At 42.1% G+C, this 16,474-nt stretch overlaps 1 protein-coding gene across 5 annotated transcripts in view; it reads left to right on the top strand.

Moving 5' to 3' along the window:
- The first annotated feature begins 12,962 nt into the window (after nucleotides 1-12,962).
- ARHGEF26 (Rho guanine nucleotide exchange factor 26) overlaps nucleotides 12,963-16,474 on the top strand; it is a 122,491-nt gene continuing 118,979 nt past the window's right edge. For 3 of the 5 annotated variants that reach the window (XM_045903513.3, XM_064586108.1, XM_045903514.3), the window contains exons 1-2: nucleotides 12,979-14,645; nucleotides 16,028-16,067. In XM_045903513.3, the coding sequence (XP_045759469.1) occupies nucleotides 13,566-14,645; nucleotides 16,028-16,067 (1,120 nt within the window). In that variant the 5' untranslated portion in view covers nucleotides 12,979-13,565. Of the gene's footprint in view, nucleotides 14,646-16,027; nucleotides 16,068-16,474 lie in introns of all 5 variants that reach the window. The other 2 variants (XM_054504352.2, XM_064586115.1) reach the window with 2 other exon arrangements.

The raw sequence follows: 16,474 nt of genomic DNA, 5'->3' as shown, positions 1-16,474 counted from the left end.
ACGTTTCTTCATGTTTATAAACTTTTTAAAAATATATTTTTTTTATTTATTTGACACAGAGAGAGAGAGAGAGCACAAGCAGGGGCAGTGGCAGGCAGAGGGAGAGGGAGAAGGGGAGCCCCATTCGGGGTTTGATCTCAGGACCCCGGGATCATGACCTAAGCCGAAAGCAGACGCTCAACTGACTGAGCCCCCCAGGCGCCCCTCTTCATGTTTATACAGCAAACTCGTGGTGGTTCAAAACAAGAGAAGGCAACAGGAGTTAGAGGCACTTTGAGAAGACGATAGCCAACTTATAAAGAAAGGGAGGTGCTGGCTGAAACACTCAGCCTGAGTTGAGCTCAAGTTCAGATGGGGTTCAAGAACAGCTGGGCCGAAGACATGCAGCAGTAGAAGCAACAGCCCTCGTAAGAACAGCAACAAGGACCCCAGGCTAGAGGCTAGGAGCCAAGCATGTCACCCAGAACCTCTGCCTCTATGGATTTCTCAGTCTGAGGGGCCACAGGTTTCTGCCACCCCTTTCTACCTAGATGCTGGAGAATCCCCACCATAGCAGAACTAGCTGTCTTGATCCATGGCCCAGCCTGGGAACCTCAGTACACAGATCCCAGCAGAGGTTCTGGTAGCCTCAGCCCAAGACTTGCTTTCTGATCTCTAATATCTACTTTATGCCGTTGTCTGAATGTTTCCCTGGATTCACAGTCTACCTTTCACCCACAAACCCCTTTAGTGACTCTATATGTGCCTCTTCCCTCAACCCCCATGACACTGCAGACCTCAGGTGAAGCATGCTGTCTAGATGGGAATATCCCAGTGCTGGGACAGCTCTGAATTGCTGGGAGAATCTGTCCACTGAAATGACCTGGTGATCCCCTAAGGAAATCCTAACAAAACTCTACAGCAGCTATATGTTGGTGGGTTTTATTCTGAAGATTCTGGGGTTTTTTTGTTTTTTTGTTTTTCATTTTCATCGCTGTGTAGAATTCTGTTAGTGGGGCTATACCACATTTTTAAATCCATTCCTCTGTTGGTAGATAATTGGATAGTTTCCAATTTGGGCATGTTACAAATACTGCTGCTATGTTAATGAATTTCTCTTCGATACCTAGGAGTGGAATTGCTGTGTATTCTAGCTTTAAAAGATAATGCTAAGGAGTGATCTCTACTGGATTAACCAGCTTTCTCACTCACAGACAATATATGAGAGTTCTTGTTGCTCAGGATCCTAACCAACATTTAGTACTGTGACACCTCAACATTTTTTCCAACCTGGTGACTGTGTAGTTTTCATTTTCATTTCTCTCATGGCAAAATGAGAGTACTTTTCACATGACTCTGATCATTAGGAGTTACCCTTATATAAAATGTGTGTTCAAGTATTTTGCCAGTTTTTCTAATTGATTGGAATGAGTTCTTTACATAGCATAGATATTAGTCCTTGCTAGTTGTGCAGGTAATAGACATTTTCTTGCATTCTGTTGTGTTCTTTTCATTCTTTATGGTATCATTTAACTAATTATTTTTCTAAAACATATTTATAATGAAAGTTTCACTCTTGAAGAAATAAACAATTTTTCTTTTAAGAGACTAAAATAAGTGATTATTGAGAGGAAAGAGATTAGAGAAGATTACACATTCTGTATTGTATTTTTCTGTATTGTTTGGATTTTTCTGGTGATCATGTACACCTTCATTCAATTTATTCAGCACATACTATGTGCCAAGAACTAATTTAGGTCCTAGAAATCCATTACTGAACAAAAGAGACAAAGACCCTTGGCCTAATGGAACTTACAAGGTAAATTTACAGGGAAATTTTTTTATTTAAAAAATATATAAAACTTTTATTTAGTTTCTCCCAGACTTTCATTTTGAGCTTTTAAATGCCTGTACATAAAAACAACATGGCACAGAACTCAGAGGAGACATTTAAAAATACAGGCAAAACCTTTTTGTCAAGGGTTGCCATTGATTTGTCATTGATTTCAGCAGCTAATTTTTCAGAAGTCATGCCGAAATGTCAGATCCCAGTCCTCTCTAACAGATACAAATTATACAACATAATATAAAGAAATTTATTTTCAAACACCTTATTGTAATGAGCCATTTTATTTTATTATTTTTTTAGAGGGAGAGAGAGAGATTGAGAATCTCAAGCAGGTTCCACACTGGGTTCAATCTCAGGACCCTGAGATCATGTTGTGAGCTGAAATCAAGAGTCAGATGCTTAACTGACTGACACCCAGGCACCCATAATGAGACATTTTAAATCAGAGATACAAGAAATTTAAACATAAGTCACATTCTGGACTGAATTTGTCATAGTCATTTACATTTTTATTTATTTTTTATTTTTATTTTATTTTATTAAATATTTATTTAAATATAATGATTAGTAATACATTGAAAAATAAACCAGTGAGTACATAAGATATGTGAGCAAGTATACCTTACTCCATTCAGGACCCGCCCACTCCAAGCCTCTTCAACAACCCCCCTCCCCAGTTAGCAGCCTCTTGTGTGTCCTTCAGGAGATGTTCAGTCATGTGCAAACACATAGGGATGATGTATGCATTCTGTTTTAACTATTTTGTACTGCTGGGGTAGGTTAATCAGGGGCTGCAGATTTCTGGGGTGGGCATGAGGGGCTATGATCCAAGTAACAAAACTGGGCCAGGTGAAGTTGGAAGGGCAGGGTCAGGACGAAGCCTCCGCAGTCCCAGGCTGGCTCTCCATGCTATTGCAAGCAGCCTGCCTGGAGGTGGAAGTGCCCTCTGTGGGATCCCCAGGTTGCACCCCTCCCACCACAGCCCAAGCTTCAGAGTGCACGTTTACTTAGATGGCTTCGCTTCCTCTCCTTCCTTGGCTTAGAAACAAAATGAATGCAAACTGGTGGTGGCCAGAGGGGAGGGGGATGGGTGAAATAGATAAAGGGGATTAAGAGGTACAAACTTCCGGTTATAAAATAAATAAGTCACGGAGATGAAAAGTACAGCATAGGGATATAATCAATAATATTGTAATAACGTTTTATGGTGACGGACAATAACTACACTTATCATGGTCAGGATTTCATAGTGTATATACTTGTTGAATCACAAGGTTGTACACTTGAAACTAATGTAATATTGTACACCAACTGTACTTCAATTAAAATATAAAATTAAATTAAATTAAATTAAAATAAAATAAAATGCATGCTGATATACCACTTCTACTTTCTCCCAGATTTCTAGACAGATCCCTCTCTTCACCACACACTACTACACTCTGCAGGACATCCCTGCTCCTGCACTATCAACCCTTTCTTTTGCCTGTCCTCCCCTTATTTTTAGTTTTCCCGAGTGCAACTTTAGGGTGATTTTCTGGTTCCCTTCTGTTAGCTCCTGCCCTGCCCACACCTGTGCTTCAGGCTTCTTTGGAGGCCCAATAGCCAGTGACCTGGAAAAGATGTTTTAGATCCATAAAGTTGGCAGCCTTGAGGGATCAGGTCAATATATCTGATGTATATTTTTTAGACATTTCTCTGCTCTGCACTACAAAAGTGTCCCCAAAATTGGGTTACCAGATTTAACAAGTAAGTATACAGGATGCCCAGTTAAATTTGAACTTCAGATAATTAACAAATAATTTTTTAGTATCAGTATGCCTGACGAGATCTTTAATCTGTATTTAATCCGCCAACCCTATTCCAAAACCCAGTTGAGCAGTTAAATTAAATAGTCTTTCTAATCTGCATGTCTTTGCCCTAAAAACAAAGTTCTAATCCTCCCTTCAATTATTGTGGCCTATGCACAACAAAACACCCCACCAATTTCAAAATTGGGCATTTTGAGTAGTCTTGAGCCAGCGCAGGAAGCATTTCAAAGTGGTTGCTAGGCAGCAGATCTCAATTCTGGAAAGCATTTTTCAAATTCTATTAGTACTGCTTGGTGAGAGGAGCTTGGTAATGAGCCCAGATGTATTTGGTTTACCATTTTTCTTCCAATTTAAAATCTATGGCAAAACTGAGTTTAAATAACATTTCTAAAAAGCTTTGCCTTTTGAACCAAATGCCAGAATGTCTAGGTAAACACAGAATTTAGTAATCATGGGCTTAATTTATTTCAGCTATTTTTTCCTGCTGAATTTTTGAGATAGGTAAGACTGGATTTCTTCCAAACAAATCTGGGCAGAAGAAAACTTGAAAGTATCAGCCAGTTTTAAGTGTCCCCATATGATTCCTGATACAGTTTTACCTGAAAAATGGAGTGTACCCAACAGATTTTTCTTTTTTAATCTCAAGTTCTTTTGCAAACACCAGCTTCTTCACACAAAAGGAACAGTGTGGCCTATTCAGATATCTCTTCGTCCAAATTACTTAACAAACTTTAAGAAACAAGAGTTGAGATTCTACATTCTGTCTTGATGATCCAGAGAAAAAGCAGGATCCAGGAAAGGACAGAAAAGGGAAACAGACACTGGGAACTTATCACCTAAGGAAATCAGTGATAGTGATGATGGCGCCCTTCATCCAATTTCCCCAAAAAGGAACAGGACTCTGCTTAGAGCAAGTTCATCGTATTTCGCCATTAAGATTGTGCTAAGAGCAGACTCCAAATTACACATAATAGAATTCAACCATACCTGCATCGTTGTTCAATAAAGTGTTCTCTTATACTACCCTACCTATTCCAGGCATTGAAGAATGGGAACAAAGCAAAGAATTATGGAAATTTAGAGCTAGAAAGAACCTTTTTTTTTTCTTATTGGTGCTCAGATTTTGCAAAGAAATGATTTAAAGATTTATCAACAGAAAATTTGCTTAACAATTATATAATATTAGGTGGAACCATATGAAATCACTGGTATATGACTGCTTTTGACTTACAAAAATGACAATTCCGTTTGATTCTACCTAAGGCTATGCAGACATAAGAAATACATGGTAGTTCTCTAAGGACTGGAATGATATGGTATGGAATGGTATCAAAGGTAAATTATAAAGTACAGAATGCTGTTACAGAATATTCGTGTGTATGTGTCTACTGTATGTGGGGGTATATATGCTTGTTTACATCCCACCATAAATATGAAAATTTATAAAATACAACAAACTTGTCACAGTGGATGCCTCTAGAAGGCCAAGTGGGAAACTTTTTACTTTGTGCAATTTTTACCCCATAAACGTTCAAATTTTAAAGATGAAGGGGAAAAAAAAAAAAGCCAAACCACAAAGAAAAGTACTGTATAAAGAAGTGAAGGGTCTGTTCAAGCCATACAGTAACCTCAGAACAGAACCCATTGAAGAAAGTGGCTGCCCAGTCACTTATCTCATTCTTACAATTCAAGGAATAAAGCAAAAGCTCCTGGGGCCTGACCAGTTCTGAGAATCACTCTCCACACTGACCTTGTGGTTTACCTGGAATCTCAATCTCTCTAGTTAAATGAAGACCCTCACTGGAAGGTCAATATATTACATCTGAATCATTCTCACTGTAATCATGGATTAGCGGATTGGATGCTTCCTGCAAGGCCTAGGAGCAGGAGAGAAGCTCTTTCTCTCTTGAGCAAGTCTTCCTACCATTTCCTTGGGTCCTGTCAAAAAGAGTCCTCTAAGTTCTAAACTTGTTGAAACCCTTTTCTCATTATGATCTTTTTTTTTTTTTAAACCCTAGAGTTAGAATAACAGAATTTTATTCTAATGAGTTGCTGTTCAAGATAAGGGGCAAGTTAATTGGGAGTTAGTTTTTATACAATTATCTGCCCAGGTCCCCCTACAATCCCCACTGCACCTCTGTGTCTCCCTTTCCCTCAACCATTAGACTGGCCACATCCAAATTATTCTATCTGTACCAGTGTTTTCCAAACTGTACTGAGGAGGAAGAACAACTTCAATTTATAGTTGAAGAAACTGTGAGCTTAGAGATTAAGTGACTTGTACTTATTCCCACAATAAGAAAGTGGCAGGCACAAACTGAAACCCAGCTTCCCGACCCAGTGTCCCCAGTCGTGAAATAAAACCTTATTTCTCCTTTTCCCCCACGTGACTGCCCTTTTTTTCCTCCTCCCTTTTACTGTCAAAATTCCCACACTTGCAGTTATGTGCCTGTGGTCTTTCCTGGTAGGCTGTTAGCAGGACTACGGCAGGGACTTTCTTTATAGTATGTATCTATAGCCAGCCCAGGGCTTGGCATCAACAAGGAGCCAAGTAAATATTAGTTAATGACCAGGACTGCTGATCTGACTTCCGTTGCTGAAACTCTCCCTTTCTAAAGCTTTTGTGTTTGTCTTCCTAATTGGACGATCCCTTGACGGTGTGCTGACCACACTGACTCCATCTTGGGCCCTCCATCTTGTCCATGAGTGCGCAATGACCTCCCTCAGGGCTATGTGTTCCAGGCTCCGTGGAGATTGATGTGTGTCCTGATTGGAATGCAGGAAGGCTTGTTCTGATCTTCCCTAAAGGGGCGCACTAAAGGTACCACTTTAGATGATGAGCAGACAGGACTGGTACACAGAAAGCTCCCCTTTAGCTAACTGGTAGAGACTCGCTGGTGCACGGATGGTGCCACTTTAGGTAACTATGCTTTGACCTCACCACCATGCCCCTTGCTCTATAAAACCTGTAGATTAAAGTCTGAATGGGGGTGGAGAATGGGGGCGTAGCGCCGTGGATTCCCCGTCTGTTTGATCCTTCTGTCGGTAAGTTACCCTGAGTACTCTGTACATGGTATGGAGTGGCTTGCTTCGTTTTTCAGCCCCAAACTTCATTTCTCAGTCTGGAGAATACTTTTCTGATCCTCCTCCACCTTCTAACAGCCCTCTTGCTCTACCTCCTCTTTCTCTGGATGTTATCATCACTTGATCAATCTGTCCATTACTGAAGAACAATAGGAGATAGAGAGAGAACCAGTCTGATGTTGGGAGTGCTTACACTTGTGAAAAATGTGGATATAAATGAATAATGGAGTCACAAACAGTACGACAATGGTGTAATAGTTATGAACCGGATTTGAGCCAGACTCCAGGGGTGCTTAGCCTCTCTGTGCTCTAGTTACCTCATTTATAAAATGGAGATGGTGACACTTTCTAATTCATAAAGTTATTGTGAGGATTAAGTTATTTAATAATTTGAAGCACTTCAAAGAGGGTCTGGTGTATCCTAAGTGCTCAAAAAATGTTTTAAAAAACACATAGGGTAATATATAAATCATTGTAGTAAGTGCTGTAGAAAGTCTCCTTTTAAGAACTTTTTTCCCAGTGAGAACTAATTACTTCTCAAAACTTCCTTTTCACATATCCTTCCCAGACTTTTCTTTGTCATTTTGACTTTATTTTTTCATTGTACCAGCCACTAAGCCAAGCCAGGATGTTTTAAGGTCCAAGAAAGGGAGACTTGAGGAGCCCCAGATAACAGCCTGCACCAACCAGAAGGCATGTGAGTGAGGCTGTCTGTGTCCTTCTGATCCAGCTCATCCCACAGCTGGCTGCAGGAATATGCAAGAGCCCAGGGAGACCAGCAGAAGAACCAAGAACCAGCCCACAGGATGGTGAGAAACCATAAATAATAACAGTTGCTTTTTAAGCTACTAAGATGGTTTGTTTCACAGCAAAGCATAACAGAAATTTTGCTGTCCAGAGGTGGACATGCCAATATTTTAAATATTCCAAATCCAGATGTGGTCTATATAAATAGCTATTTGCATTTCTAAAAACGCAAAGTAGGACATTCCATATGATGTGTTTAAAAGCATTTTTTCCTACATATTTTGAATTTTTTATGAATAATTCTATATCTGCACCATTATTTTTGGTGGTTGCATTGTACATCATGATTTATTAATGAGTCTCCTATCGATTAACACTTAGTATACTTCTAATTTTTTGCCATGGTAAGAAATGCTTTGATGAACATCTTTGAACATACTTCTTTGCACACCTCGAGGATTATCTCCTCAGGATTTTATCCTGCATAATGGAATTAACATATCAAACATTTGTCTGTTTTCAAGGTTTTGAGTATGTATCATCTGACTGCCCTCCAGAAAGGTTGTACCAGTTTACATTCTTACCATCAATGAGTCAGAACTTTCTCTTTTGCCTGCACGTTTACCAACAGTGGGTTTAAAAAAAAAAAATCTTTGTTGACCTCTGATCTCATTAGTGTTTTAATTGTATTTTTACTGTTGAGGCTGAGTGTATTTTCATGTGTAGTGGGCATTTGTGTCTTCTCTAAATCCTGCATTCTCGCTCTGCTAATTTTTCCATTGTTACCTTTTTCTTATTGATTTGTGAGTGATACAGATATTAATGCTTTGTCTATTCTGTACATATATATCAATATTTTTCTCTAATTTTTGTCTAAGATTTCTCTCAGATTTTATGGGCTTAGGTGGATTTTTTAAAAATCCACAAACAAATCTTTTTATTTTTATTTCTGAGAATGGTGTTGACAGATTTATTGTTTTAAACAATAGTGAAGCTTACATACTTTCAGAAAATGTCAGATACTATCCAGGTAAAATCCAGGTCCCTCAGTTTTTTTTTTTTTAAGATTTTATTTGTGTATTTGACACAGAGAGAGCACAAGCAAGGAGAGCGGCAGGCAGAGGGAGAGGGAGAGGGAGAAGCAGACTCCCTGCTGAGCAGGGAGCCTGATGCGGGGCTTGATCCCAGGATCCTGGGATCATGACCTGAGCTGAAGGCAGCGGCTTAACCAACTGAGCCACCCAGACGCCCCGTAGGTCCCTCAGTTTATGTCACACACCACATTCTGTTCTCACCATATTTAGCCACATGAATCTCCCACAACTTCTAACTACAAACTCTCAGTTCTTGTGAGTTTAGTTTGTGGTGTGTGGTGCTTGGGGGCTCTGAAGTCTGAGTCTGACAGACCTGAGTTAGGATTCTGACTCAACCACTCACCAACAGTATGAGAAGAGCTTTTTGAACCTCAGCACTTCATATTTAAGTGGAGACAGGATTAATGAGAGTTTGAATTATATGTAATGAATGACAATGTTTGACATATAGTTGGCACTAAATAAATGTATTTTCCAGTCATCCCCCCATGTTTTTGCTCATGCATGCAAAATATGTTTCTGGGATACACTTCTCTTATTCTCCACCGCACAATATTTTCCCTAGTCTTCTGGCCTAGTTTTATCCAGACTTCTTTTTTTTTTTTTTATGATTTTATTTATTTATTTGACAGAGAGAGACACAGCAAGAGGGGGAACACAAGCAGGGGGAGTGGGAGAGGGAGCAGCAGGCTTCCCGCGGAGCAGGGAGCCCGACGTGGGGCTCGATCCCAGGACCCTGGGATCGTCACCTGAGCTGAAGGCAGACACTCAACGACTGAGCCACCCAGGTGCCCAAAAATAGCCTAATTATTATGCCAAGCATATAATTAGGGATCAATGAAAATTGGTTTAATAAATATAGCAATAATTGTTATCTCAGCCTCTGGTATCTTATACCATTGAATATTTTAATAGCATTGGGGGAAAGGAGTGAAGGTGGCCAAAGGTGCAAATTTGGGAGTTATTCTGAGGATCTAAAGTATAGCATGGTGATTATAGTTAATACTTTATTGTATATTTGAAAGTTGCTAAGAGCAAATCGAGAAAGTTCTCATCACACACAAAAATTATAACTGAGGTAACGTGTGTTAACTTACTTGTAATCATTTTGAAATATATACATATATTTATGTATACATATACATATATCAAATCATTATGCTATACACCTTAAACTAGTACAGTGGATGTCAATTATAACTCAATAGAACTGGAAAGATATTAATTTTTAAAAATTAGAAAAAAATATGTATGTACTATTGGAATATGTCATTCCTCACTAACTCAATATACACATTTCTCCAATTCTAAGAAGTATTTTGGCCCCACATTTTAATGTACCTGAAACTGGGATATGTCTTACTTAAGAAATAGACATTGGCCAAATGAAATCATGATATTGTTGGCATTGCCTCTGTATTTGTGAACATGGTCATAACTGTAGTTATGTATAGTTATAGTTATGTATAACTATAGTCAAGGCATGGAATTTAATTTGTCAGAAACTTCTTTGTGGTCATTAACAGAGAAGTGCAGGGCTTATAGTGGCAGATGATTCAGCTGAACAAGAAATTTATGCTTTTGATCAGATAGGACAGCACCAGCATCAAACTTGCACCATGACTGTTAGTGGCTAGGAAGCAAATTCCAGAGATAAGACTAGCATATTCTTTTAAGAAATGCTGCCCTATCAACGATATTGTGCAGAAAAACACACGTAGTGATGCTTTGTATGAAAAGGGATTCAGAAGAGTTAGATTTAGTGTACAGAATTTTTAGAAATTCTTTACTCAATTTATTTTGCTTATATTTCCCTTTGCCCTAAGTGCACATCACTGTAAAAAATCTAAGTCTAAAAGTGCTCTTTAATTAAGTAGAAAACAAAAATCCTGTATGACAACATGTTGTGTCGTAGTTTAATTGGCAACTCTTTCCTATCTTGGTGGCACATTCAGTTGAAGACGGCTGCAATTTGGATATGATAAATTGAATGGAGGCTAAACTCAGCAGGAAGTCTGTGAATTTCCAGACCTCCCCTAGTGAAGGAACAGAGCTTGGTGTCTTGCTGTTGTTGTTTTGGTGGATCTGATGCAGTTGCCTAGGAATGAGGTAGGAAGATCCTGTGATTTCTTTGACAGTCCTCTGCTACACTTGTTTGCAGACCCAACAGAGGTTGAAGAGAAGCTAGCTTCGCTTATCACCATTTATAACTTTTTTTAAAAAGATTTTATTTATTTATTTATTTGAGAGAGAAAGAGAGAGAGAGAGAGAAATAGCATGAGAGGGGAGAGGCTCAGAGGGAGAAGCAGGCTCCCCGCTGAGCCGGGAGCCCGATGCGGGACTCGATCCCGGGACTCCAGGATCATGACCTGAGCCGAAGGCAGTCCCTTAACCAACTGAGCCACCCAGGTGCCCCCATTTTAACTTCTTAACATAAGTCACAGGTTGCATTCTGAATCAAGCATATAATTTATCATTAGTTCAGCATTTTTAAATTTATCATTAGTTAAGCATTTTTAAATTATAAAAATATATTTAAATTATATTTTCCAATATACAAGTAATATATGTTAGTATGGAAAAGGTTCTGTGTTAAAAAGTCGGTATGTATGAGTATGTAATCGGCTGTATTTTTTCTTTAAATTTCTGAAAATTTAAAAAAAAAATTTCTTGATGCCATTTCTTCCTTACAGAAGTATCTCCAATCAAAGTAATATATATTCAATGTATAGCATTTGGTAATACAGAAAAGTATAAAACATGAAAAACCTCATGCTTCATCTCACAACCCAGAGCTTGCCTCTCAATATTTTTGGCCATTACATTCAATGTATGTAGGGCAAAAACGAGTAGCTTAACTTGCACACAGTGGATATGCACTGTATCTCTGCTGAATGAATGCCTGACTGCTGAACGAGAACTTGGAGAACAGCCCACGTGTCTTGCTGACAGAATTAATTACATAGATCTTACGGTCATTTGTCCTCTCAAGTTTGCCTTATTCGTCTCACATAGCAGGAACTTGGCCAGGGTGCTGCGGACTTTCTACTATTTGGCAAAGGAGCACTCTGGAAGGATGGTCACTGTCGTTACTTCATTCCTCTCACAAATTCATTCAACAAATACTCATTAAGTGCCCACTGTGTGCCTGGAATACAGAGGGGCAATACATCAACATGGCTCCGGCCCTCTTGAAGTTTACAGTCTAAACACGACAAAACAGATGATAAACATAAACACAAAAATAAATGTATATATGTAAACTGTCATTAAATGTAGAAAAGGAAGAGAACAGGTGGCTGGGAAAATAAGCAGAGGCATGGTCTGATTCAGGAAGGGTCAGGGAAGTCTTTTCTGATGGAGTAACAAGTCAGAAGGTCCAGGAGGAACAAAAGGGCAGGTTCTGGGGTGGTCAAACTTGAAGTGGCTGTGGCCTAAGAATAATGACGGAAAAAATGTTGGGAGAAAAGACCGCTGCAGAGGTAAGCAGGTCCTGCAAGGCCTCGTAAATTACGGAATTTGAATTTTATTTTATGTATGCTTAGAAACCTATATATATATATATTTGTAATTTAAATTACATTTATTTTTTTAATTGGTAAAATTCAGGATTCAAAGCATAAAACGTTCTGGGCACCTGTGTGGTTCAGTTGGTTGGGACTCAGGATTTCCTCAGAGGTCACGGCCTCAGGGTCCTGAGATCCAGCCCCACAGCGGCTGGCGCTGGGGGCGGAGTCCGCTTAAGATTTTCTTTCTCTCTCTCTGCCCCTCCCCCTCTCTAACAACAACAACAACAACAAAACCCAAAAAAACACAAAGCACGAAAGATCCAAGATCTTTTAAAGAAAACTCCTCCCCACCCTCCCCCCGACCAGCTGCCTGCACGCAACCCTCCGGAAATACTCTAAGCACAAGCAAGCGTATCTAACAGTCTCTGTATGTATAAGATATTTTAAACAGGGGAGCGAGGCCATCAGATTTGTGTTTTAATTCCACCCGAGCGCTGAGAAGGCACTGGCTCTCAGCGTTTAGAGCTACGCATCCCGGCTCACGCATTTCACAAACCCTCCTCGCCCCGACTACCCCCCCAAACCACGCCATCCCCCCGCCCCCAACCCTGCCCCAGGGCTTTCTAAATTGCAGCTCTGCATGGCTCCCACGCTCGTTCTCACGCTGGTTCCTGGCAACCACCTAGCGCGCCCACAGCTCCCGGCACGGAACCCTGGAGTTCCGCACCCAGCCCACGTGTGCTCCAGTGTTTTCGAGCGAGACGGGAGCGGATCGAACGCACGCCAAGGCGGGAAGGGAGGCTCAGCTCTCGCTGCGACACAGGCGGGTCAGAGAGTGGCTAAGACTGGGGCGGGGCCAGGGCTGAGGGCCGTCCCAAGCTTGAGGGCGGAGCCGACGGCTCGGGTCGGCCGCCGTGCTCTCCAGAGCTCCCCGGCTGCTGCGATTCCGTCTGAGACCCGGGCCACCCAAGGGGCGGTGGGCGCTTGCTGACCCTGGGCTCTGTAAAGCCCCGAAGGTAAATCCGCCTAGGAGCCGGGCGGCTTGAGCGAGAGGGGACCAACGACGGGGCCGGGCAGCTGGATGGCGGCGGAGGGGAGCGTCGCGCGGCAAGTTGTTTCTCCAGAAAGCTGAACTCGTCGCAAAGTTTCCTGTGCATCAGCTTGCACCCTGCGTACTGGTGGCGGGCTTTTTCCGTGCGGGTGGTCTTTGGGCGCTGCAGGGACACGGAGGTAATTGGATTATTCCGCCTGGGCACAGCCCAGATTTCTGTCCCGGACCACGCGTTGCGGTGGGCGCAGATTTTGCCCTAGAAGGGGTGGGTAGTCGACACGCAGTTGTGTCGCGCACAGCAGTCGGGTGACCGCCACACTCGGAGCGCGCGTCTGCAAGGCGTGCCTGTTTGTCCGGAGGCAAAGTTCCATGATTTCTTTCCTCTTTAGGCAAGACTAACTGGGTGCTCTTCCCTCCCGGGCTGACCTCCGAGTCTCCGCTATGGACAGCGAGAGTGAAGTGGATTTTTCTAGCAACAGCTTAACCCCTTTGTGGCGGAGGCGGTCAACTCCTCAGCCTCAGTTGCTGGGCCGGAGCAAGCCGAGGCCCCAGTCCTACCAGAGCCCCAGCGGGTTGCTGATCACGGATTTCCCAGTGGAAGACCGAGGGACGCTCCCCACTGTGCAGACTCCCACCCAGGTACCCACCGCTTCTGAGGGCAGGACCGTCCAGGGGAACCCCCTGCTTCTGTGTGCCCATAGGAGGGTGGTGACCAATGGGAGGACGATCTCCCCGGAATATAGAGCTGTCTCTCCTCGGCTCCGACGGCCCAAGTCTCCCCAGGCTCCCAAAGCGGTGTTAGGGGGCTCCCCGAAATCCCCAGCGAATGGCACTGTGATGTCCCCCCTACCGCAGCCTCTGCGCCCGCAGCGGACTCCCAACTCGCCCGCCTGCTGCAGCCGGGAGGTAGACCTGACCGGACTGACCACCAGCCCCCTGTCTTCACCCGCTGCAAATGGGCTTTTCCCTAAAATCGACACCCCAGGCTCTGGTTCGCGATCTGGCCAGACGACTAAGGACCCTGAGCCGGGACCCTCGAAACTCTCTCCTGCGCCCCAGAAAAGGTCTTTGGAGCACAAACTCCCCCTCCAAAGGCTGCCCTCACAGGAGAACGAGCTCCCAGAGAATCCTTCAGTGGTTTTGAGCACAAACAGCCCCGCCGCCCTCAAAGTGGGGAAGCAGCAAATCATTCCGAAGAGCCTGGCCTCGGAAATTAAAATAAGTAAATCCAACAGTCAGAATGTGGAGCCCCACAGGAGACTGCTCAAGGTGCGCAGCATGGTGGAGGGCCTCGGAGCGTCTCTGGGCCCCGCAGAGGATGAGGGCGAGGCGGAGAACGACGTGGACAGCCCAGGGTCTCTGCGGAGAGGCTTGCGATCCACGTCCTATCGCAGGGCGGTGGTCAGTGGCTTTGATTTTGACAGCCCTACCGCTTCAAAGAAGAAGAACAGAATGTCCCAGCCCGTCCTGAAAGCGGTGATGGAAGACAAGGAGAAGTTTTCCAGTCTGGGAAGGATGAAGGTAAGAGTGGGCAGGAGTGTCACTCACGAAACCAGGCATTCACCGAGCCAAAAGCGAAGGTGTTGGGGGTGGGGAGGAGGGGCACAGAGGAAACCAGAAATTACTCTCTTTTAATTCCCTTGTTGATCAGACCTGTGCACATCTATCTCTTGGCCATGCCGTTGCTGGCCGTCACAGGCCGTCACAGCCAGGTTAATGCAACTTCGTGGGAGGAAGTAAAACTCTTACCACGGTTTTAACTTTTTCATCTCAGGCAAAATGTGGGGACCTAATGTGAAAAAGAAATGCAGCAAACTGGATATTGGCTGGGTCCTGAACACTTTTAATACAGGAAGCTGAACAGAGGGGTGGAGAGCAGGCGTGGTACTCTTGACTATATGGTCAAACTGTCTCGAGCTTGTCTGGAGGTCTCAGTTAGGGGTTGCTGATTCATCACTGCTGATACAGGAAACTCCTGATTTCTTTTGAGCATATTGATTATTTTAGTTACTGGAAGTAATTTAATTACATTAATTAATTATAGAATTTTTTTTTTTGAGTGGTGATAACACACTAAATACCATTCAGGTAAAATGTGAATTTTAAAAATAATTGTCAGAATTACAGAAGATACAAATAGTTTGTCATCTTTGTTGTTGCTTGTTTCTGTCACCACTGTCTGTGGTTGTATTTTATTCCCATGTTGTGCCCATTTATTCTTGAACTTGAATGCATCTAACAAATGAGTAGCCCAGAACTTCAGGTTCAAGTGAATTGTGTGTATTGCTCCCTGATAAAGGCCTGGGAGTTGCATGTGTTAAAATATTGCCAAACGTGACATAAAGAGATAGGGGAAAACTAAAGAAGGATATTTTGGAGTGTACAAATGCTGCTTTCTCTGGGAACAAGACAGATCTCAGCAGAAATTCATTTCGGCAGTCACAACTTTTCTTGATTAATCAGAGAACTGGAACCAGTTTATATAAATGTCAATATGTAATATACAAGGAAGGTTATTTTATTTTTGATCTCATGGCCTTAAAGAAATTACCTAACATTTTAGGTACCCCCCCCAACTCTACAAGTATAGCAAAGCTCAATTTAACAGTGATGGTGAATAATGAGTAGTGAAATGAGCTGAACTACTGGTCATTTGAGGATTCTCAAGCTGTTTTGCTGGGGTGTGTGGGACATTGTACATTTTATTTCACCATTTTAGTGGATTGTGGTAGTCAGATGAGTGAACTACTCAGGGGATCGATCATCTGCTGTATGCTTTTGGAAATGTAATGAGTGTAACAACAAGAAGTAGTACTTTTTCTTAAAATAGCTGTATTTTGTATTTGGCTCATTCATACATAGTTTGCTTTGCTTTTTCCTTTTTTGCTTTTCTTGTTTCTTAGAAAAAAATGCTGAAAGGACAAGGAACATTTGATGGGGAAGGTAAGCATTTGATTTTCCAGACTTTTATTGCTGTTTCAATGTGGAATATCAATTATAAGTTGAAATCCAACTGCAGTAACAAAAACACTTAAGATGAGAAAAATGTCCAACTTCTTCCCAAATTGTACAGTACAAAGCTCTGCACTAAGCTAAATTTTCATCCAGTAATACCAGCAGTGAATGGAATTAATGGCATTCTTTGTAAGCTGATAACTTTGTCAGCCAATGTCCTGGATTTTTAATTCTTATCTACTCTGGCTCTAGCCTCACCTCCCTCAAAAAATGGAGAAAGAGTAAGAGCTAGTCTGGCTTTTTAGTTAAAAATCCTGAGTTTGGCATTTAGATCTGCAGTCATATTTCCTTTGACTTAATATTCTTTCCCCCACTTTTCCACATTTTAGTGTCAC

This window comes from Mirounga angustirostris, unplaced genomic scaffold (genome assembly GCF_029215605.1).
Source record: "Mirounga angustirostris isolate CCGP_5_RB_7025 unplaced genomic scaffold, mMirAng1.0.hap1 SCAF_1, whole genome shotgun sequence".
Classification (NCBI taxonomy): Eukaryota; Metazoa; Chordata; class Mammalia; order Carnivora; family Phocidae; genus Mirounga; species Mirounga angustirostris.
Note: the sequence above shows the minus strand (reverse complement) of the source record. Positions and strands in the feature narration are given on the sequence as shown.